Source organism: Varanus komodoensis, unplaced genomic scaffold (genome assembly GCF_004798865.1).
Source record: "Varanus komodoensis strain SLA01 unplaced genomic scaffold, ASM479886v1 scaffold15, whole genome shotgun sequence".
Taxonomy (NCBI): Eukaryota; Metazoa; Chordata; class Lepidosauria; order Squamata; family Varanidae; genus Varanus; species Varanus komodoensis.
In genome coordinates this window covers 14,534,602-14,553,362 of record NW_025335440.1, presented here as the reverse complement: position 1 = coordinate 14,553,362, position 18,761 = coordinate 14,534,602, and the positions used below count along the sequence as shown (strand labels likewise).

General features: G+C 45.4%; 1 protein-coding gene across 1 annotated transcript in view; it reads left to right on the top strand.

Moving 5' to 3' along the window:
- Window positions 1-296: 296 nt before the first annotated feature.
- The window catches only part of VIPR2 (vasoactive intestinal peptide receptor 2), a 57,552-nt gene continuing 39,087 nt past the window's right edge, over window positions 297-18,761 (top strand). Inside the window, exons 1-2 of the mRNA XM_044424937.1 lie at window positions 297-432; window positions 10,056-10,158. Of these exons, the coding sequence (XP_044280872.1) occupies window positions 373-432; window positions 10,056-10,158 (163 nt within the window). The 5' untranslated portion in view covers window positions 297-372. The remainder of the gene's footprint in view (window positions 433-10,055; window positions 10,159-18,761) is intronic.

The window sequence follows — 18,761 nt, the reverse complement described above, 5'->3', positions numbered from 1 at the left end:
GGCTCTAAGGAGAGAATGTAAAAAGAAGAGCGAGGGGGAGGGCGGAGAAGGAGAAGGAGGCACCGGAGGAGGCGGAGGAGGAGTCCCGGGGGCTGAGCTGGAGCACCCGATCCATCCTGAGCGCCGCGGAGCAGACTGGGCTGCAGGCGCGGACGGAGCTCGGCGAGGCGCGCGCGCGGCGGCCCCACGTGCGCGCCCTGGGAGCACAGCCCGCCGGGCCGGGTCGGGACGGGACGGGACGGGACCGGGCGCGCCCGCTGGGCCTCCTGCTGGCTCCGCCGGAGAATCGCTGCCGCTCTTCGGCACCTTCGGGGCCCCGCTCCGCACTGCGCAGGGTAGCCGATCCCGCCTCTCCGGAGCGTGGGGGCTGGGATGCCGAACTTACCGCTCCTCGCCCTCTTTTCGACGTGCTGCTGGTGGACTTTGGGGCTGGTGAGTAACACTCGGGGGAATCACCGGAGCTGCCGATTTCGCCGCGGCGCCTGCGACCAGGGCGAGAATCTAAAACTGGGAGCGGGTTGGCCCTTGAGCATGAGCAGAGTTCACCTGCTGAGCAGACGCCGCTACCGCCCGCGCGTCAAGTAGAAGGCGGCTTGGTTCTCCGCGCCCTTTCAGAATTCAGCCCGGCAACTTTCCACTTTTCTCCTACTTCTTTTCATCTGCTACCCGCGCTCCCCACACCCCCCATGCTCTCCGTGCGTCGTAATGGGGTGGGGGGCTTTCGGAGTCAGATCATACTAGCCCTCTTCTTTGGTCACAAAGTGAAACAGAAGGGAAAGGGAGTACAGAGCAAAACCCCATAAGATGTGGAGTGGGAAGAGTAAATGCGAACATGGCCCCCACATGGCCCCCAAACTGCATGGCCCTCCGTGGCCCCCTCCATGGTCCCCACGATGCTGACCTCCAGATGTGTTGGACCACAACCCCCATGATCTCCAGTGGTTGTGGTGGATGGGAGCGGAAGTCTCACACATGTGGTTTGCACTAGCTTGGGGCAGGGTGCAGAGTAACATAGGTCTCCCTGTTAGTAAGGAGCCTGGGAGCCTGGTGGGTGTGCACCTGTGTAAAGGTGACTGGGTGGAGGATGCTGAAACATTTGAAAAGGCAAACACATGTGTGCTTTGCTCAGTTTTGGGGCATATGTTCTGTGCAGGGAACACACACACGGGCAAAACTCCATACCACTATCCCAGTTGTGAATGGCTTCTTCAGGTGCACAGCCAGGCATTTATGGAGCCTGGAACTAACAGGTTAAAAATATCAAGGGGCAACCACTCTGTTCTCACCCATCACACTTAGGGAGAGGCGGTGGCCAGTGGAGGAGCTCATGCTTGCACGCAGAAGACCTCGTGTGCTCCTGTGCGGTGGGGCTGAAAAGAATCTTGCCTGAAAGCCTGGAGAATGGCTGCTGCGTTGTGGCGACAGGACTGGGCTAGATGGACTGTTTTGGGCAGCCTCCTATATATCTATATGAAGCACAGTATTAAAAGCAAACAACCTGCTTGGGGAACTTGGGAACGTGTGGACATGGATTGTAACTATAGAAAGTGCTTGAATGTAGATTTAACTGGCCAAGTGCACAGGTGGGGAAGGATGTTGGAAGGTGAAGTCGCTCTTGACTGGAGAGGAATCCACCACATAAGATCACTAAGATCACATATTTCAGCATTAGAAGCAGAGGAAAGCAAGCCCAGGGCAGGATGACATCACCCAGAGGTATTCCCCATCCTTGTAAACTTCTGGATCTTCCTGCAATGCATTGACGAAGGTCAGGTCAAAAGACGTAATATTAATCAGCTAGGTATCAGTACTGCAAATATGCGCCTTGCCCACTTTCAGCACCAATCATACACTCAAAGTAAGCCCCAGGCTAAATATATTATGGGCTGCATGCTCAAGATCATTTGATGCCAATGGATGATACCAAGCCTCTTTTCAGCTCAAAACTGAGATTGCTAAAGAGAAAACCTGGGGGATATTTCCTGTTCTTTCAATGCATTGCTATAGTTGGGAGCTGAAATTCTATTCCGTGTGTTTTTGAATAGGAAACTAGGGTGTGATCCAATGGATCAAATGATCTGGAATAAAAGCATAGGAATGGGAAATCTAGTGTCCTGGCACTTTAAAGACAATATATTTTTAATGGTATTATAAACTATAAGCTAAGGAGAATTTTTAAAAATAGTATTTAGCACACAAATCTGTCCTTGGCAAGTTTTTATAAGAATCCTGCCAAAAACTAAGCTAGGGACAAAGTTTTTGTTTTTTAGATGATATTCTGGGTATATCTCCTATTCCACGGATCATGCACATCAAGTGAACCAAAAAAGCTTATTGGCAAGGCACTCTTCAACAGTCTACTCAGAAGTAAGTCCCACTCTCAGCCAAGTCTGCATAGAATTGTACGCATGAGCTGTGTGGGCCACACGGAGAGCAGAATGGTACCATGCCTACCATTCTAAGATAGAGGAGTGGATTCATCCTCTTCAAGGCATATGTGGGATGCCATTATTGAACCTTTCTCCTCCTACATGGAGATAATTTGTTGTGATGTGCCATCAAGCCATCTCCATCTTATGATGGCCCTATGAATGACTGTTCCACAAAATGTCCGTTCCCAACAGTCCTGTTCAGCTCTTGGAAATGCAAGGTCGTGACTTTCTTTTTGGGTCAGTCCATCTCATCCTTGTTTTTTCTCTTCTTCTGCCTTCAACTTTCCATACCATGATTGTGTTCTCCAGGGAGTCTTGCCTTCTCGTGGTGCCAAAGTATGACAGCTTCAGTTTCATCATTTTTGCTTCCGGGGAAGTCCTGACTTGATTTGTTTTAGGAGCCACTGGTTTGTCTTTCTTTTGGTTCAGGGTATTCAAAAGCTCTCCTTCAGCACCATGCTTCAAATACATCATTTTCTTCTTATCAGTTTTCTTCAGAGCCCAGAGATAATCTTAGTTTAGACAAACGACATCATACTATGTGAATCAGTTTCAAGCAATCGGTTTCAATTTGTTGGGTTTTCAGTAGGTCAGATCCAAGTTCAGATCTCTGCTTAGCCATGATTCTCATGCCATGGTTGCAGTTAGTCATCTTTATCTCAGCTTAACCTATCTTCTAAGGGGTCAGCAGTGCGAGCTGAGAGAGGATGAAGCAACTCGGGCACGTTTTAGAAGGGACTGCAAGGCTGATCAATGGGGCATGGTGTCCTTCAGCAAGCTGCTGATAGGTGTAACTGTAGTTCATCATGTGAAGGGCACTGGGATGGAGAAGGCTGGTGCAGATATCTAGGGAGCCTTTTCCAAGCCTAGGACACCAAAGAAGAATGGGGAGAGTTGTTTAAGATAAAAGGGCAGCTGAGAATCAATTGGGAAAGCAAAGAATATGGGTAGGGCTAGTCTCAGATTAAAATTAAAATGTGCTGGATGCAGAAGGGGGCGAGAAGCCAGTCTTAGTGAATTATGAACATGCAGAGGGGTCCTTTTAGCTGTAAGGCTGCAAGATGCTTTTAGTGTGTGTATCATGAGCAGAGTGTATAGCAGGATCTCTGCTCCTGGTTGTTTATGGATTCTTTCGATCATGATGTGATCCGCCAATTTTACTTTTGTATATTAAGTGCACTCTCTTTTCTCTTAAGAGTGGGGAAAATGAGATTTTTTTCAGACTCTGCATGATGGGTTACATTGTTCAACACATCCAGTTAGAGATAGTTGTCCTGAGTTTCCATAGCCCACCATCTGACCTTTCTCTGAAAACGTTGGAGATTAAACCTGGGGTTCTGTGCAGTCCGGCATGTACTCTGCCAATGACAAAATCCCATCCCTGCAAAACAAACTCCAAGTATCCTTCACTGATTTTAGATTCTCAATTCCACCAGAAAGATTACTTAGATTACAGGAGCTTGGAATCAGAAAAGGCGGAAGTCTGATCTATTTCCTTTTGTATTTATTTATGTTCATTGTCCACAGAACAAGAATGTTAATAAATCTGGAGCAGACAAAAGGTGGATCAACTACTGATATATCTCTGGGTGATTTATGTCTTTTTTTAATTGGATTTATATCCCACTTTTTTCTTACAATGAACTCAAAGCAGTTTACAGTACTCTCCTCCTGCTGCTCTCGCTCTGATCCAAGCCTTGTGAGATGGGTTGGGCTGAGAGTCTGTGTCTGACCCAGAGTCACCCAGTTGACTCCATGACTGAACAGGGACTAGAACCCAGATCACCTGAGTCCTTGTCCCAAGCTCCTGACCACTACACCGCACTGATTTGCAGTAGATCAGTAAGGGTTTCCAACTCCCAGAAGTTTAACAACAGTGACAGCATAAGTTCCTCTCCTGAAATAAATTTGTCATCTTAGGAAAGCTCGGAAGGAAAAGAGCAGAAATATGTGTGGGAAAGGATTTGGGCAGGAGTTCTCATTCTGGGGCTGAAGATCATATGCACACAGCTATCTCAGGTCTGTGCTCCTGCATCACTATGTAGCATTTGGCTCTGGCCAGCAGACCGTGGGGTCCCAGTGGAAAGCCAAGCAGATCCCATAAGACTCAAGTCTGATTTGAAAGGGTTCTTATCATGTCCAAAAAAGACAGGAGATCTACTGCAAAAAGGAGCCTTTGTAGCTTTCCTCCCTGAAAGTAATTCAAGGCCATGGCTCAGTGGTGGAGCTTATCCTTTCCCCACCCAGCTTCAGCTCCTTGGGACAGCCTGTGAAAGTATCACCAATAGCAAGGCTGGGGAACACCCTCTTCCAGTGTCCTGGAGGGAACCACTGACAATCCAAGTCAACAATGCTGTATGAGATGGATTCCACCTCTGTATGAGGCTGTTCCGTCCTTTCCAGAATGCTTTTATATTAAGACGGGACTGGAGCAGACCGCTTCCATTGTGTTCCTTTTTATTTTAGGGTTCTTTGGCAGGGGTGGGCAACCTTTGTTCTGTTGAGGGTTGGATTCCCTCATGAATAAACTCTTGGGGTAGAGAAGGCTGCCTGGTGGCAGGGGTAGAACTGGAGCCAGCAGTGAGCAAGTCCAGAAGCAAAACAGAGGTGCCTCCCTTTTCTTTTTGTCCTCCTCATTCTTTCCTAAGCATCAGGCTGCCAAGGAAGAGACGGGTTGCTCTTACCAGAGATACAGAATGGATTCATGTGGAGGACTTTAGAAATTAGGCCAAGGGCTGCATGGAATGACTCACTCCTATTCAAAGGAAGTTCTTCTGGACAAATTGTCTCTCAGCTTAGTAAATATTTCCCTCAAGCTACCAGCCCACTAGAATCACCTGCTTCCTTTTATATATCTTCAGTATTAATTCGTGGCCCAACAGGGAAGCAGGGCTAGGAAGCTGTTCTGTTTAAATACTTCCCTGCCCAGTTATGTGGAAGAGATTTTTGCTTGCCTTGAGCAACGGAGCAAACATCCCTTTTTAAACATTTTTCATTGTTGTTCTGTTATGGTATCCCCGCATCTCATAGATATCAGTAGAGGTGAGTGTAGCATTGATCAACATAGTTATCTATGTCAAAAGCAGGGTTTGGAGGGCTGTCAGTATACCCTGTCTGCCTTTTGAAATCCACTTTTGCTGCTTTCTTCATCTCTGCTGCTAAATTCTAAAATGCTTGAAGTGACTCTAGAATGCCAGACGTATCATTCCTCACCGTTCTCATTAGCTGTCAGGTCTCCTCTGGAATTCTATGCTGTACAAGACTGCAGCATGACGTTAATTAAAAAATGCAGGGCACGTTGTTGTACTCATCTTATCCTAAACATCTATTGCTGGCCCCTGGAGAGGGACGCATTTTTTTCAGCTCAGAAGCTGAATCCAATCTCAGAGAAGGTGTCAGGATCCAAATACCAGCGGTGAACAGAGCCAAAAAGCACTTCAAAATGGAAAATACAACCTTCTCCACGCAGCTGTTCTTATGTATCCTTTCCTGGGGGGGGGGGAAGTGGGGGGTGACCCACATGGATATACAAATCCCCTGCACGTTTACTTAGAAGTAAGTAAGGGGACACACGCCTGTATCCCTATGCAGACTGAATAGTGGCTTAACAGTGCTTTGAAATCCAGCACACACAAATACTCAGAAGCAAAACACAATGAAAGCCATGATACTACACATGTTCACTCAGACCTAAGCCAAGTCGAGCACAAATAGAATCAGGCTGTTGAGCCTGGGTGGAGCAAGCCAGACAGAGAATTCCCAGTACACAAACTCCCACCCCCAAAGCCCTGCGAGGTGGGTGCCCATATGTGGTGGAGGCGGTGGCATTTCCCCCCTTTCTTTCCCCCTCAGTCCCAGAGGAAGGAAAACTAGTGTGCTAGTGTGCCTGCCCTAGGATCAACATACATTCTGTCTCCTGTTCTCGGGTTCTGTTAAGGGTTTTGGATCCAGAAGATCCAGAGGCGCTTCCAGAATCCCCCCATTTCCCTCTCCCCCTTTCATATTGCTGCCTGTAGAGTAGCATTGGTGACCATCCTTTCTACCACAGCTGCAAGAGGAAGTACAGGCCTCCAACTTTAGAGACACAGTTCTCCTCCTGCTTATAGAGAGGGCAAACTGGAAAAATCTATGCCCCCTAGGATTGCCTCCTGGGGACCATAGAACTGCGCCCTGATACAGTTAAGGAGAATTACTGGATTGCTGTTTAATTCACCCATCAAGTAGAAATTCATAAAAGGGTCTCACACCCATTCACTGCATGGTCAGTACCAAACTTGGCAAACAGTGCACATCAGAAATGTTGGGTTGGTGCCAAATTGCTTCCTCTCTGACCCCTTAAAAGCTGGGTTTAATCATACTGTACCTTAATGACTACAGTTCAGCATGTAACGCCAGTCTGTATTCCCTACTTACTGAAATGACCTTTTAATAAGACACATGGAGAAATTACTCCAAACCCCTGAGTACGCAGTATGGTGAACTCCATTCTGGTGTGACATGAGATCCCTCGGCTCCTGAAGGCCTTCAATTTTCTCCTGAGGGCAGAGGAATTAAACTGGTTGATTTGATGGAAAATGAATGTGCTCTTACATAATGGGGCATGCAAGGAATATTCGGAAAGAGTGTGTTCTGCATATCAGGCAGACCAGCATTCCAAGCATATTGGCTAAACCACTATAGCACATTTCAACCACATTATTTAAAGAGAAAACAAGGACAACTATTTTAAAACATTGTTTAATTAACACATGCATGCATTGAGATTTATCATTCACCAGTTGTACGCAGACTGATCTTGCTTTGGAATTTCTCTTTTAAATAATCATCTTAATGGGTGTTCACTTGTATAAGCCTGGAAGCCTATATACTCTTGGCATGCATCAAGTGCATGGTGGAGGGACGTAACCCTTTCTGTGACGTGTTCTTTAGGTTTTTCTTCCTATGCAAGGTCCTATTCATATGATCACGGTGGTGTCTTAAGAAAGTGGGCTTAGCTGTTCCATACAGAAGTGCATCCAGCTCAAGTCCTATTGTCAACACCATCACAAAAGTGTGTTTAGTTGCACCCCATGGGCTGTTTTAGCTTGGAGTCCTGCCTTGAGCAGGGCTTGGATCTGATGATTTTACTGGCCCCTTCCAACTCTACCTTTCCATGATTTCCTGTTATCTGCAAGAAACAACTTAATCTCTGTTAATAACCATGTCATCTTCTTTTGTAAATTTTGGAAAGCTAGTAAATAGCTTTGCAAGTGTCAAGAAAAAAGAGTGACTTCTAAGCCTTTTGGAATCCCAGAGCTTACATGTTTGGTTCTTTGCAGATTGTAGCTTAATAGTCTGACTTCATACTGTATTTGCCAATTTAAGTCAGAATTATTTGCTTTGATCAGCAGCATTTCTCCAATTCTCCTTCATTTCAAGCAGGGGTCTCTCTTTCACCTGCTTGCTAATCCCTTAATATGCAATTTCAGGGGTCAAACTCGGGACTTCCTGGTGTTGCCTCAGAGCCAGCTTTCCCCAAGTAGATGCACTCCTCATGTCTTTGGACTTCGTCTCCCATCAGTCCCAGCAAGCATGGCAAATGCTCAGGAATGCTCAGAACTACAGTCTTAAATATCTGGAGGGAAACAAGCTGGAGAAGGCTGGTTGATTGTTAGCTGGCTCGGGATTTCTTCCAAAAGGACAGTGTGGTATACATTTTGAAAAGAAATACACAATACATTTTAGAAATTGAATTTGTCAATGCTTCTGTGATTTGAAGAGCTGCCAGACACACAGATGTGTAAAGCATACGTTTCACATCACAGTCTATTTTCCCTCTCTTAGCATTTGGCTTAAGCTAGGCTATGTTGTTTGAATCGTTGCATCCTTCAGGAAATAAGAGAAATAGGAAGAGAGGGTAAAAAGTTAACAAAATAAAGTATGTGCATTTAGGTTCTTTAAGCTAAGTGGCCAGGATCTCACCCCTGTTAAACACTTCCATCCTGCTAGTAAAAGCGTGTGTTTCCTTGCTTCGTAATTATTTCATCTTTCCTTGAAAAGCAGTGAGTCACTCCAATCGATATGGTCAGATAGGCCTGCGATGTGCTGTGATTGTCACCTGGGGTTGCATTGTTCACTTTGGAGCATTCAGGGCAGGAATTAAGCGTGCTTCTTTGTTCAGAAGAGAGTTGTTTCAAAGCTTCATCTGATACCGCTTGTGAACAACAAGGTTGCCTGATTTCTGAAATCTGATTTAGCAGAAAAGTGTGCGCAAAAATGGAACGAGTGGTCAAGAGACAATGCTGTTATGATTACACTGCATTTATATCCCACTTTGTTTCCTATGGCAAGGAAGCCAGGGAAGCTTGCATAGTCTTCCTCTACTCCATTTGATCCTCAAACTGACCCTGCAAAGTAAGTTAGGTTGAGAGTGAGTGACCCAAAGCCACCAAGTAACTTTCTTGTCCAAGTGGGGACTAGCACCCGAGTTCCCCAAGTTCCCCAGCCAAACAGCTGAATCACCTCACCATTAACCAGAATGTTGGCGTTGCAGAGAAGGTTGGTGACTTCTGTGTGTGTCGGGCTCCCCATCCACTGGAACCTCCTCTTTGGGCTTTATAAGGAGCTCTCCATGGTGCTGCGATCCATGCTCAAAATAGGCTCACCGCCATGACGCACCATGGAGAATTTCTGTAAAGCTCAGCCTAAAAGCTGCAATGGATGAGGAGCTCCACTGACGAAGGAGTCACCAGGTTTCCACTGTTGTACTCTTCCCTGTGCCATGACCCAAGCTGCTGGCCATAAATGGCATGCTCTTTCCAGACTTCTGCCCTTGGGAAAGACCTTTGGGTCACCTAGGAGGGTGCACCAGCCACCACAGCTTGCGCAAACGCTTTTGGAGTGGCCCAACTGGAAGTAGAACAGTCTGGCTTTATTGACCTTTCCGACTTCTGAACCTTGTAAACAGGATAGCCAGAATGCCAAGCTGGCCAAACCCCTCCATTACAGTCAGCGTGCCATTTGCAGCTAACAATGCAGACGTGTCTTCTGTCTGGAGGGCTGGAGCTGTCAAGGCTGAGGACTTGGAGAAGCTCTCAGAGGCAGCACCATCAGTCGTGATGGACTGAGCCAAAGGCAAAAGGGCTGGGGCTAAAATACCAGCATGTATCAGCTAATATTTATACCACCCATTTTCCTGCAAGGACTGTTCCTGTGCTTGTTTGGAGAGAGAGAAGGATCACAGCTCCCAGAATGCCCCAGCCAGACACATTCTTAGGATCGTGAACTACAACTCTTGCTGCCAGAATTAGGACTTGGGAGAAAGGAGAAGAAACTGCCCAAATCCCAGAAACCAGCAAATGATTGGATGTCAGCAGTAAGAGGGTAGCCTTCCAAGAAAACCCCTGGAGGGCCAGATTTGCCCTGACTCTCGGTTTGACATATTGTACCTTGCCTGACAGGGTTCTTTAAGAATTGCTGAGACAATTATGTGACCTGCTTTGAACACAAAGCAATATATAAATATGTTACCTTTGGGCTTGTTTTATTCATTTCACAATATTTGTAAAGTTCCGCTTCTGCTTATCTGGAGCATTATATGCTTTGACTAAAATCAACACCAACAGCTTCTCTGTTCATTAACAGGTAAATGGTGTTCATCCAGAATGCAGGTTTCATCTGGAAATCCTTGAGGAGGAAATAAAGTGTCAGGAGCGGCTGAAGAATGCCAAAAGAGTGGGTTTTAAAGGTGAGACAACTGCCTGCGGTGTGGGCACAGTAATTCGCATATGCCTGTGTGTCGTTTTGATGAAACGGAACAAAATGGTGTCCAGGAATACCCTGCATCCCAAACTGGGCAGAGCTCCATTCACTTGTAAAACTGTTTTTCATTTCCTTTAAATTATTGGTCCAAGTCGAAACAACAAAACCAGTGTACACCAACATCTCAAAGCTCAGGTTAAAGTAGCCACATGATCAGGAATGGAGGCAAACGTGGCCCATCCCTTATTATAAGCCCACTCCTCTCTCCTCTGAGCTGTTTCTCTCCTTCTGCACACAGTGCTGCTTTCCCCCTTCCCTTTGAAGTCCTATTTCTTCCCTGCCTTAGAGAACAGCAATAGATTTCTGTGAGCTGCACTGCCTGTAGGCTCCTTATGCAGGAAGCAACAGCAGTTTACAGCACAGAAAATGCCATAAAATAGAAAATGTGAACGATGAGAACATCATCAAGTTTCATTACAAAGATTTAAAGATCTAACTTTGTAAAAAAATAGCTGGGATAGGTTACTACAACTCAACCAGCTAAAGAACTGGCAGAATGTCCCTTCCATGCGCTGCTCCGGATTGTTAAAGGACTTGGCATAGGGCAGCCTTCCACAATCTGGTGGCCTTCAGAGGCATTTGGACCGCAACTCCCAGAATTCCTATCCAGCAGGGCATTGTCTGGGAATTCTGGGTGTTGAAGTCCAAACGTGTCCAGAAGGCACAAAATTGGGGAAGGCTGACATGGTCTTAACCTGGTGCCGAAAGATAACAAAGTTGGCACCAGCTGGGCTTTTTCTGTAATTGAGATGGCCCTGAAGGTTGATTGTATTCTGGTGGACTGGTAGCCCCCTTGGACTTCTTGAATTGACATTTTTACCCTTTTAGTGCTCTCTAGTATCCCTGGACACTATTTGAAATATTTTTTTTTTATCTATGTTTTTAGCATGGTGGGGAAGGGAAGTGCAGCCAGGCAGGTGTTCAGTGAGTGAAAATCACCCTCCAAGTTGCCCTCCCCTGGTCTAGGGTTTCAGCCAGCCTTTCCTAACCCTACCTGGGCTCTACCCACAGCCAGGCACATGGAGGGCATCAGTGTAGGCGCCTGTCCCAGGGGCAGAGGGAGAGAGTCCCGCCAGGCAGACATTCCCAAGGGTGCCTATCTGGGCATCTGCATCAGGGCAGTGTTCCTCAGCTGTGTGGTAATGGGGAAGGGACAGCCGGGCTTGTTAAGACTCCTAAGGATTGGTTGGGATAAGATGAGAGTGGAGGAGAGGGCGGGAGGCACGTGGAGGAGAGGGCTTGGGACACTTGCCCTTTTGGTTGAAAGCACTGCCGATGTGCTTCTCGCCTGCCGATCAGCTCGCCTAGGAAGACGGCAGTGTGCAAATGCAGCAGACTAACCAAATGCCGCTCCAGAGCGACTTCGACAGAGGGGGGTGCCAGTCACTGCTGCTCGAGGCAGTGCAACACGATGCCCCACTGCCGGCAAGCCCTCATTGCTGCAGCTGTGGTTACCATGCACAGGCGCGCGGTTTCCAGGTTGAGTCAAGAAAGTAAGCCTTGATGACACAAGGAAGGCTTGCAAGAAGCCATTGTTTCTCTGTTAGGTTGCATGGAGACCAAATGTGCCACGCGTCACTATCAATGCTGGGTTCAAACCTAAGACCAAGCCAGGCCCTGCAGGTTCCTCTGTGGCTTGTCATCACATGCGAACCTGCCCCTGTTTCTGTTTCTGTGTGGAAGAAATGGCTCTATGGAGAGTGTGTATTTGTGTGGGCGTGGACATGTGCGTTTGCATGCAGGGCTGAAAAGTTGTGCACACATTCTGGCCACACAAAGTGGTTTGAACACATTGTTTTGCCCTGCAAAAAGATATCTAAACATGCAGCAAGATATGTCATCAACCTTTTCCACCTCACTTCTATATATTAGGTTAGATATATTGCTTAGTTTCCTTCCTACTCCTTCACAGTTTGGTTTGTAAATTTGTTTAGTTTTTGTAAAGGCAACAGCTGACTGTTTGGTTTGCTGCTGGCATGTCAGTAAGTCCCCCTCTTTAAGCTGCATGTCTGCATTATAAAACATTTTTACCTCTTTTCCTTTAAATTCCTGGCTGTGATTTTGCTGGGTGAGCAGTAACAGATTGGGTAGCCTCCCTTGGACCACCTCCTGAGAGCAGGAGCTGTGGGGCCATGTGCTTGGGCCTCACAGTCCATGCCTTGTGGTGCCACCTCTTCCAAGCGGCCTCTGCACTGCAGAGGGGTGGGTCCTGTAGAAGGTAGTTTAGCAGTGGAGAAGTGTCTGGGAAGGCCACGAACTATAGCTCCCTGTTGCTTCTCTGTTCCCATCATCCTTTCATGAAGAAGCTTCCCTCTTGGTCTTTTACAGCAGGTTGTAAAGGTATTGTTTTACTCATTTGTGTCCGATACTTGGCTTGGCTGTCATGGCTTCTTCTGGCAGCTAGTGTGCTGGACTGAAGACCTTGGAGATTTGGGTTGTGGTCTGCTCAACCAGTTGCTTGTGTGTGCATTATGTGCCATCAAGTTGTCTTCGGCTTACAGCAACCACATAAATGAAATGGAAGTCCTCCACACAGTCCCGTCTATGACAGCTCTGATCAGCTCTTCCAAATTCAGGACTGTGACTTCCTTTTTGGAGTCACTCCATCTGATATTTGGTCCGTTGACCCTTTTGTCTTCTTCCCTCAGCTTTCCCTAACATAATTGTCTTCTCCAAGTCACTCTCAGCCTAACCCGCCTCACAGGATAAAACGGCAGGGAGAACTGGGTAAGCTGCCTTGGGTTCCTTGCAAAAGGCAAGGTATAAACAAGGCAAGATAAAATTCAATGTAGTAGTAGTAATTTATTGTGTGCTCATGGTTCCTCATTCTTGTCAATTTGCTGGGGCTTTACATGATATTGTTACCCTCTAGAGCAGTGATTCCCAGAGTGGGTGGTAGCACCCCCCTGGGGACAATAGAAAAATCCAGGGGGCAGTGACTGTTTGATTCAAATTTGCAGTAGAGCAATAGACCTAATGCAGAGAAAGAGGCATGAGAACATTAGGGTTGTTGCCCAAGAGGAAAGGGGGTGGCAGCCCAAACAAGTTTGGGGACCACTGCTCTAGGGCCTCCCTCCTGCTTTCCAAGGATTTCCATGGCTTTTTTTTTTTTTTTTTCAAGTGAGGAAAACTTGCTAAGATCTCCAAATGGTTGAGTGAACCAACAGAAAATGCTGCTGCATCTTTGCAATTCCACTGCGTTGCAGCTACCTTGTGATTGTGTAATGGAACATTTAGAAAGGCAGAGAAATGCGTCCCCAGTGGGGAAAGAAAACGTGTGTAAAGGAGCCACTCTTAATCTCACTAAGTATCTGGATGCAGAACCCCTCAGTAAAGTGGTCTCGAGTGGAAAAGCCTGGAGTCTTGGTGAGTACCCCATGGACAAAGCCGTATTTCCACACTCTGGCTTCCAAAAATGAGCATGTATTTAAAAGTATCAGGTACATTGTGGGCCATCTATTATGCTTTGAAGAAGGGGAGAAAGTGTTGCAAATACGACCGTTTCCTTTCCGTTACTGCCTCTGTTTTAAAAATAACATTTTGCTCTAGCGTTGAGCACTAGTAGAACAGAAGTTTATCGCAAAACAAATAGAAAAGTGTGACATTTTCCACCAGTAAGTGCCTCAACCAACGCTATCTGCTCACAGTGTAAATAAATGACATTTCAGTCTTTTCAAACAATAAATATGCTCAAGGGTTTAAAACAGGAAAGGAATATATGTCTACCACATAAAAGAAAGAAAGAAAAACAGATCGGTAAAAAGAAATTACATTGTTCTTGGTGCTCTGAATCAGAACCTTTAAAAAGCCTTTTGTAGGATTTTGTTTTAATTAACAAGGACCTCCTATTTCACATGGCTTGCACACCATTGTCCGACAATACACATACATGTGTGTTTGCACAAGCATGCACATGTGCCCACATATGTGAGAACTGGGAGTGGGAAGAGCATTGCAATGACAAATATGGAAAAGTATAGACTCTCTTCTTAGTCTGTGTTTCAATTCATTTGTTGAAATGTCATTTGTTGCATTTCTATTCCATCCTGCCTCTAAGGAGCATGGAATGACAGAGAGCATTCTCCCAGCCCTCCAAGGTAGCTTGGAAAGAGAGAATGGTTGATCCAGGTTCATGGCTGGCTGAGTAGAGGACTGATCCTGAGTCTGCCCAATCTGACTTCTAGGTGCATCAGACTGTCACTGCAATCTTACACACGTTTTCTTAGAAATGCACATCTACCCAGAAGTAAGGCAGCAGTCAAAGGCTTCTGCCAAAAGACTTGTGTTTTGGTCCTTCCTTCCCCATCTTGGCACCCCCCAGATGTGTTGAACTGCAGATGTTCACATGTTTTCAGAAAGTGTCTGTGCGTAATGTGTGTGCATGCATGAGTGTGTGTGTGACAATCAGTTTGATATCATTAACAACGCAGAGGTTCTATTAGTGGTTGGTTTGCCTGCCCATATGAGTAATACCCAGCCTGTTTGGGAGAGGGTTGCACGTTCCCTAGAGGATGATGTTCAGAATTTGGGGTGCTCCTGGATCCAGCAATGTCGCTAGAAGCACAGGTGGACTCCGTGTATGGAGACCCTGATTTCAGCTCAGGGTAGATCAACTAGATCCTTATCTGGACAGGGATGGGTTCACTGAAGTCATTCATGCTCCGATAACGGCTTGGCTGGATACCACAAAGGGTTGTACATGGGGCTGACTTTGAAAATGGCCCGGAAGCTTCATCTGGTCCAAAGCAGAATAAGTTTGCTTTCAGGGACTGGCCAGTGTGATCATACCAGGTTGGTGCTTTACCATCTCCACTGGCTACCAGGCCATGTGCAGGTATCCACATGCAGGTATCAACCTTCAAAGCCCTAAGTGGTTTGAGACTGGATTATTGAAGGCTACTGGCTTCTGAAAGTTCAGGCATACACATCTAACAATGAATGTCCTATTTTTTTTTTTTTTTAAGTAAATTAGTTTAGGCCAAGAGAATGACATGGAACAAGTAAGCTTGGGATGTAGCACGTGGGTTCTGGAATGTCTATGCATTTTTCCAGAGAACCTAGCTGCCCAGAGAACCTTCAGGTTATGGGGCAACATAGAAATTGAAATAAGTAAGTAAATAAATAAATCCTCCCCACAAAATGTAATCGAACCAGATTTTAAGGAAGTAACAAGAAATAGAAGGTTAGAACTGGAAACAGAATGTGGCGTTAGCTGGCTTGAAAGGATTTCTGATGACAGCTGAGCAAATGGGCTGCATCAGTGAGCATTATCGGGGGATCCTGAAAGGGTTACAAAAGTAGGTGCCGGGTTGGGACTACTTACTTATCCCTGCTGTGTTCCATTGATGGAGCATGTGAATATGTGAATGCTACTTTAGCTCAGCCAGGGGTAAATCACACCTTTAGTAAGGATCCTTGATTTGAATGTACATGCAATCACATTGCTCCTGCGAATTGCCACTGGTCCAGAGAACTGCACCGATTAGCTGGAATAAGGGGAAATTTCAGGTTCAGAACATGGTGAGTATCTACAAAGCCTGAACAAAAGGAGCACCTTTATGGCCTTGAATGTGTAATTCAAGGAAGGTCCCACTGCACTCAGTGGAACATCTGGCCAAATTTGCTGGTTTAGGATTACCGTCATAGGAAGATTGCTCTAGAGAAGAAGGCAGTGACCTTAGTTAAACTCTGGTTTCTCTACTTGAGCTTCCCTTCAGTTTTACCCAGGAGATAACTTTTATTTTATGTGCTAGTAAAATTATGCTTACCCTGCCTTTTAAGAGTAAAGTTCTTTCAAGCTGGCATACAAAATTAAAACATGTAAAATCAGCAGTTAATAGGCCATGTTGTTTTGGGAACTCAGGGATGCTGTGCAGAGTAATTTGCAAGCCAGTGTAGTATAAGAGTGACTGTGTTGGGCTTGGGCTGTGGTGGCCAGAAGGTCAAGAATCTTGATCCCTACTCTGCTATAAAGCACACTAAATCAGCAAGTCATGGTCTCTCAGCGCAGCCTACATCATAGTGAGAATATGAGGCTAAAATGAAGTAAGTTCATGTATTTTGCTCTGACTTCTTTCGAGGAAGAATGGAATGCAGAGAAGATAAACACACATGGTTGGATCCAGGATCTTCCTTCCATGAATGGAAGTGACCTGCTCATGGAGGATCCCTCTGCCCAATTTTGGGAGATCTGTCTCTCCTTCCCACAGTTCATTCCATTCAGCAACATTTTCTAACTCTCTATGTAGCATTTTCAGGGGCCTGGTGGGGATGCTGTTAAAAGGAAGAGAAGGAAATTCCACCTCTGGCAGCACTGTTGATATATCATAAATATGGATTAAACCCTGCCTAGGCACCTAGCAGAGATAGTTGATGGGGCTTTGCTTTCCCCTGCAGACACTTCAATCCTATTAGGCTGTGCAGCATAATCCTACGCATTGTCTACTCCCGCTGTCCAGTGGGGCTTACTCCCCAGAAAGTGTGCACTGTGCACAGCCATGCATCACCCCTTCCTCTTCATGGGCATATTCACACATCCCCTTAAGCCTCCCCGTGAATAAGCCATGGCGGATGGGTTGCTCTGCTGACCAACCCAAGGTACACCCAACAGACAGTCAGGCTCACCCCCCCCCCCCCCATCCTCCCACTGGTAGCCCAGCATGCGTCCAAGCAATACCTGTCTCAACTCTCCCACCCCAATCCAACCACTTTTCATTGCTGTCTGTCCCCCTCTTCTGTTTCTAGCTTCACAAGAGTTTAGCTGGGGTCCTATTTTTCTCCCAGCCACTGAGAATTGATCAGCAGTTTTCCTAATGCTTATGGCTGTCCCAAATGGGGAGCATTGCCTAATCAATTTCATTTCTGCAGCTCCGTTTTAAACCACTTGCCACAAGTTTCTGGCAGGTGTGCAAATTTCTTTATTCCCAGCTATTGAATTTGTGAATATTTGTGTACTGGTTTGCCTTTAGAACTGCTGGGGAACCACATTATCCTCAACAATAAATGCTCCCAAAAGGAAGCTCTGAAAAGCAGGGGGAATTAATACTTCTACTGTATTCAGTGCTCCGAGTAAAGTATGCATAGGATTCCGGCCTTAAAGTGATTTTGAAACCAATTTTGGAAAGGAGTTCGTTATGAATACTGCTTAAAGGAATGTGTTTGGGCTTTCCCTGCAGAGGTAATTCCCATATTGTAGTAGTTTTTGTATCTCGAGTACATTGTGTGTTTTTGTGATTCAAGGAGTAGCACTAAATAGCTGTCCCAAACAGAGGTCTGAATCTAGATTTAGTCACCCTTAGAGTAAACCCATTGAAAGAAATGATACTTAGGTTAGTCATAAGGAAAATATTCCACCTGGATACAACCCAGTGGTTGTTTGAAACCCTGCATTTGGGGGTTAAAGCATTTGTATGGGGTGGAGAATACGAGGGACAACTTGCAAACTTGGAAGTGACATGTGCTGCTTGGAAAATGGGAGGAAATCCATTCATAATTTTAAACAGAAATACTAAAATTTGGAAATTGATGCTCCTAATAGCAACAGTAACACCTTCTCAACAGCCTTCTCAACTTGGTAGGTTCAAACTGTGTCAAACTGCAACTGAGAAACTAAGGAAAGTAAACCTCAAAGTAGAGGTAGGAATAATGAGGATGTCTAGAAAGTATGTTTCAAGGTAAGTTTTCAAGCTTTCAGACTAAATGAAATATCTCTGTCCTGCATGCATTTCTAAAAGGAGAACATACCTTTCCATGGTAATAAATTGATTCTAGATATTTATTGTCTGCGCTTTCCATTACTTGTATAATAACAGGTTAATTGCTGCATAGACACAAATCAAACTGAAAACCATTTTTGTATTGTTTTGACAGGCACAGACTTCAATTTAATTGTTCTTTTTGCCCTTGAGAAATTTTATGGGCTGCATCTTTTTAATAACTCATTTTATGACAGTGTTCGCTGAAATTAATGTCTAGTGAGTTTTCTATCCTATTCAGCAGTATTATGATGAAGTTAGAGTTTAGTTTTCACTCAGAGAAAAAGAACAAACGATTACAAATTTTTCATGAGAACTTGATAGTAACTGTATTTTGCCAAGAGAGATTTACGATATCTTTTCTGTGAGCAAAACCTTCATATTTAATGCTTAAAAAAGAAGAAGTCATTTGCCCAATCCTTACCAGCAGCTGTGCACAAGTGCTAATTCCCAAATCAACCAAAACAGCAGAAAGGCTGTATTTCAAAGTTTCTAATATTTTCAAAGCAGAGACACTGAAAGAACTGTCCAAACTAATTTAAAATACAGGAGTTCTTTGAGGATTTGTAAAATAAAAATGGAGGGGGGTTAACCTCCACCTCAAAAGAGAGCAGGGGAGATTTTTTTTCTTAATTTAATGTCCTTACCATACAATCTTATGTATGCTCACTTGCTAGGAAATCCTGGGGAGGAGCAAGGGGTTGAATTGGTGTGGTAATATACTGGGTCCAAATGCTGCTGCAGCCTTCCTCAACCTGGCACCACACAGATATTT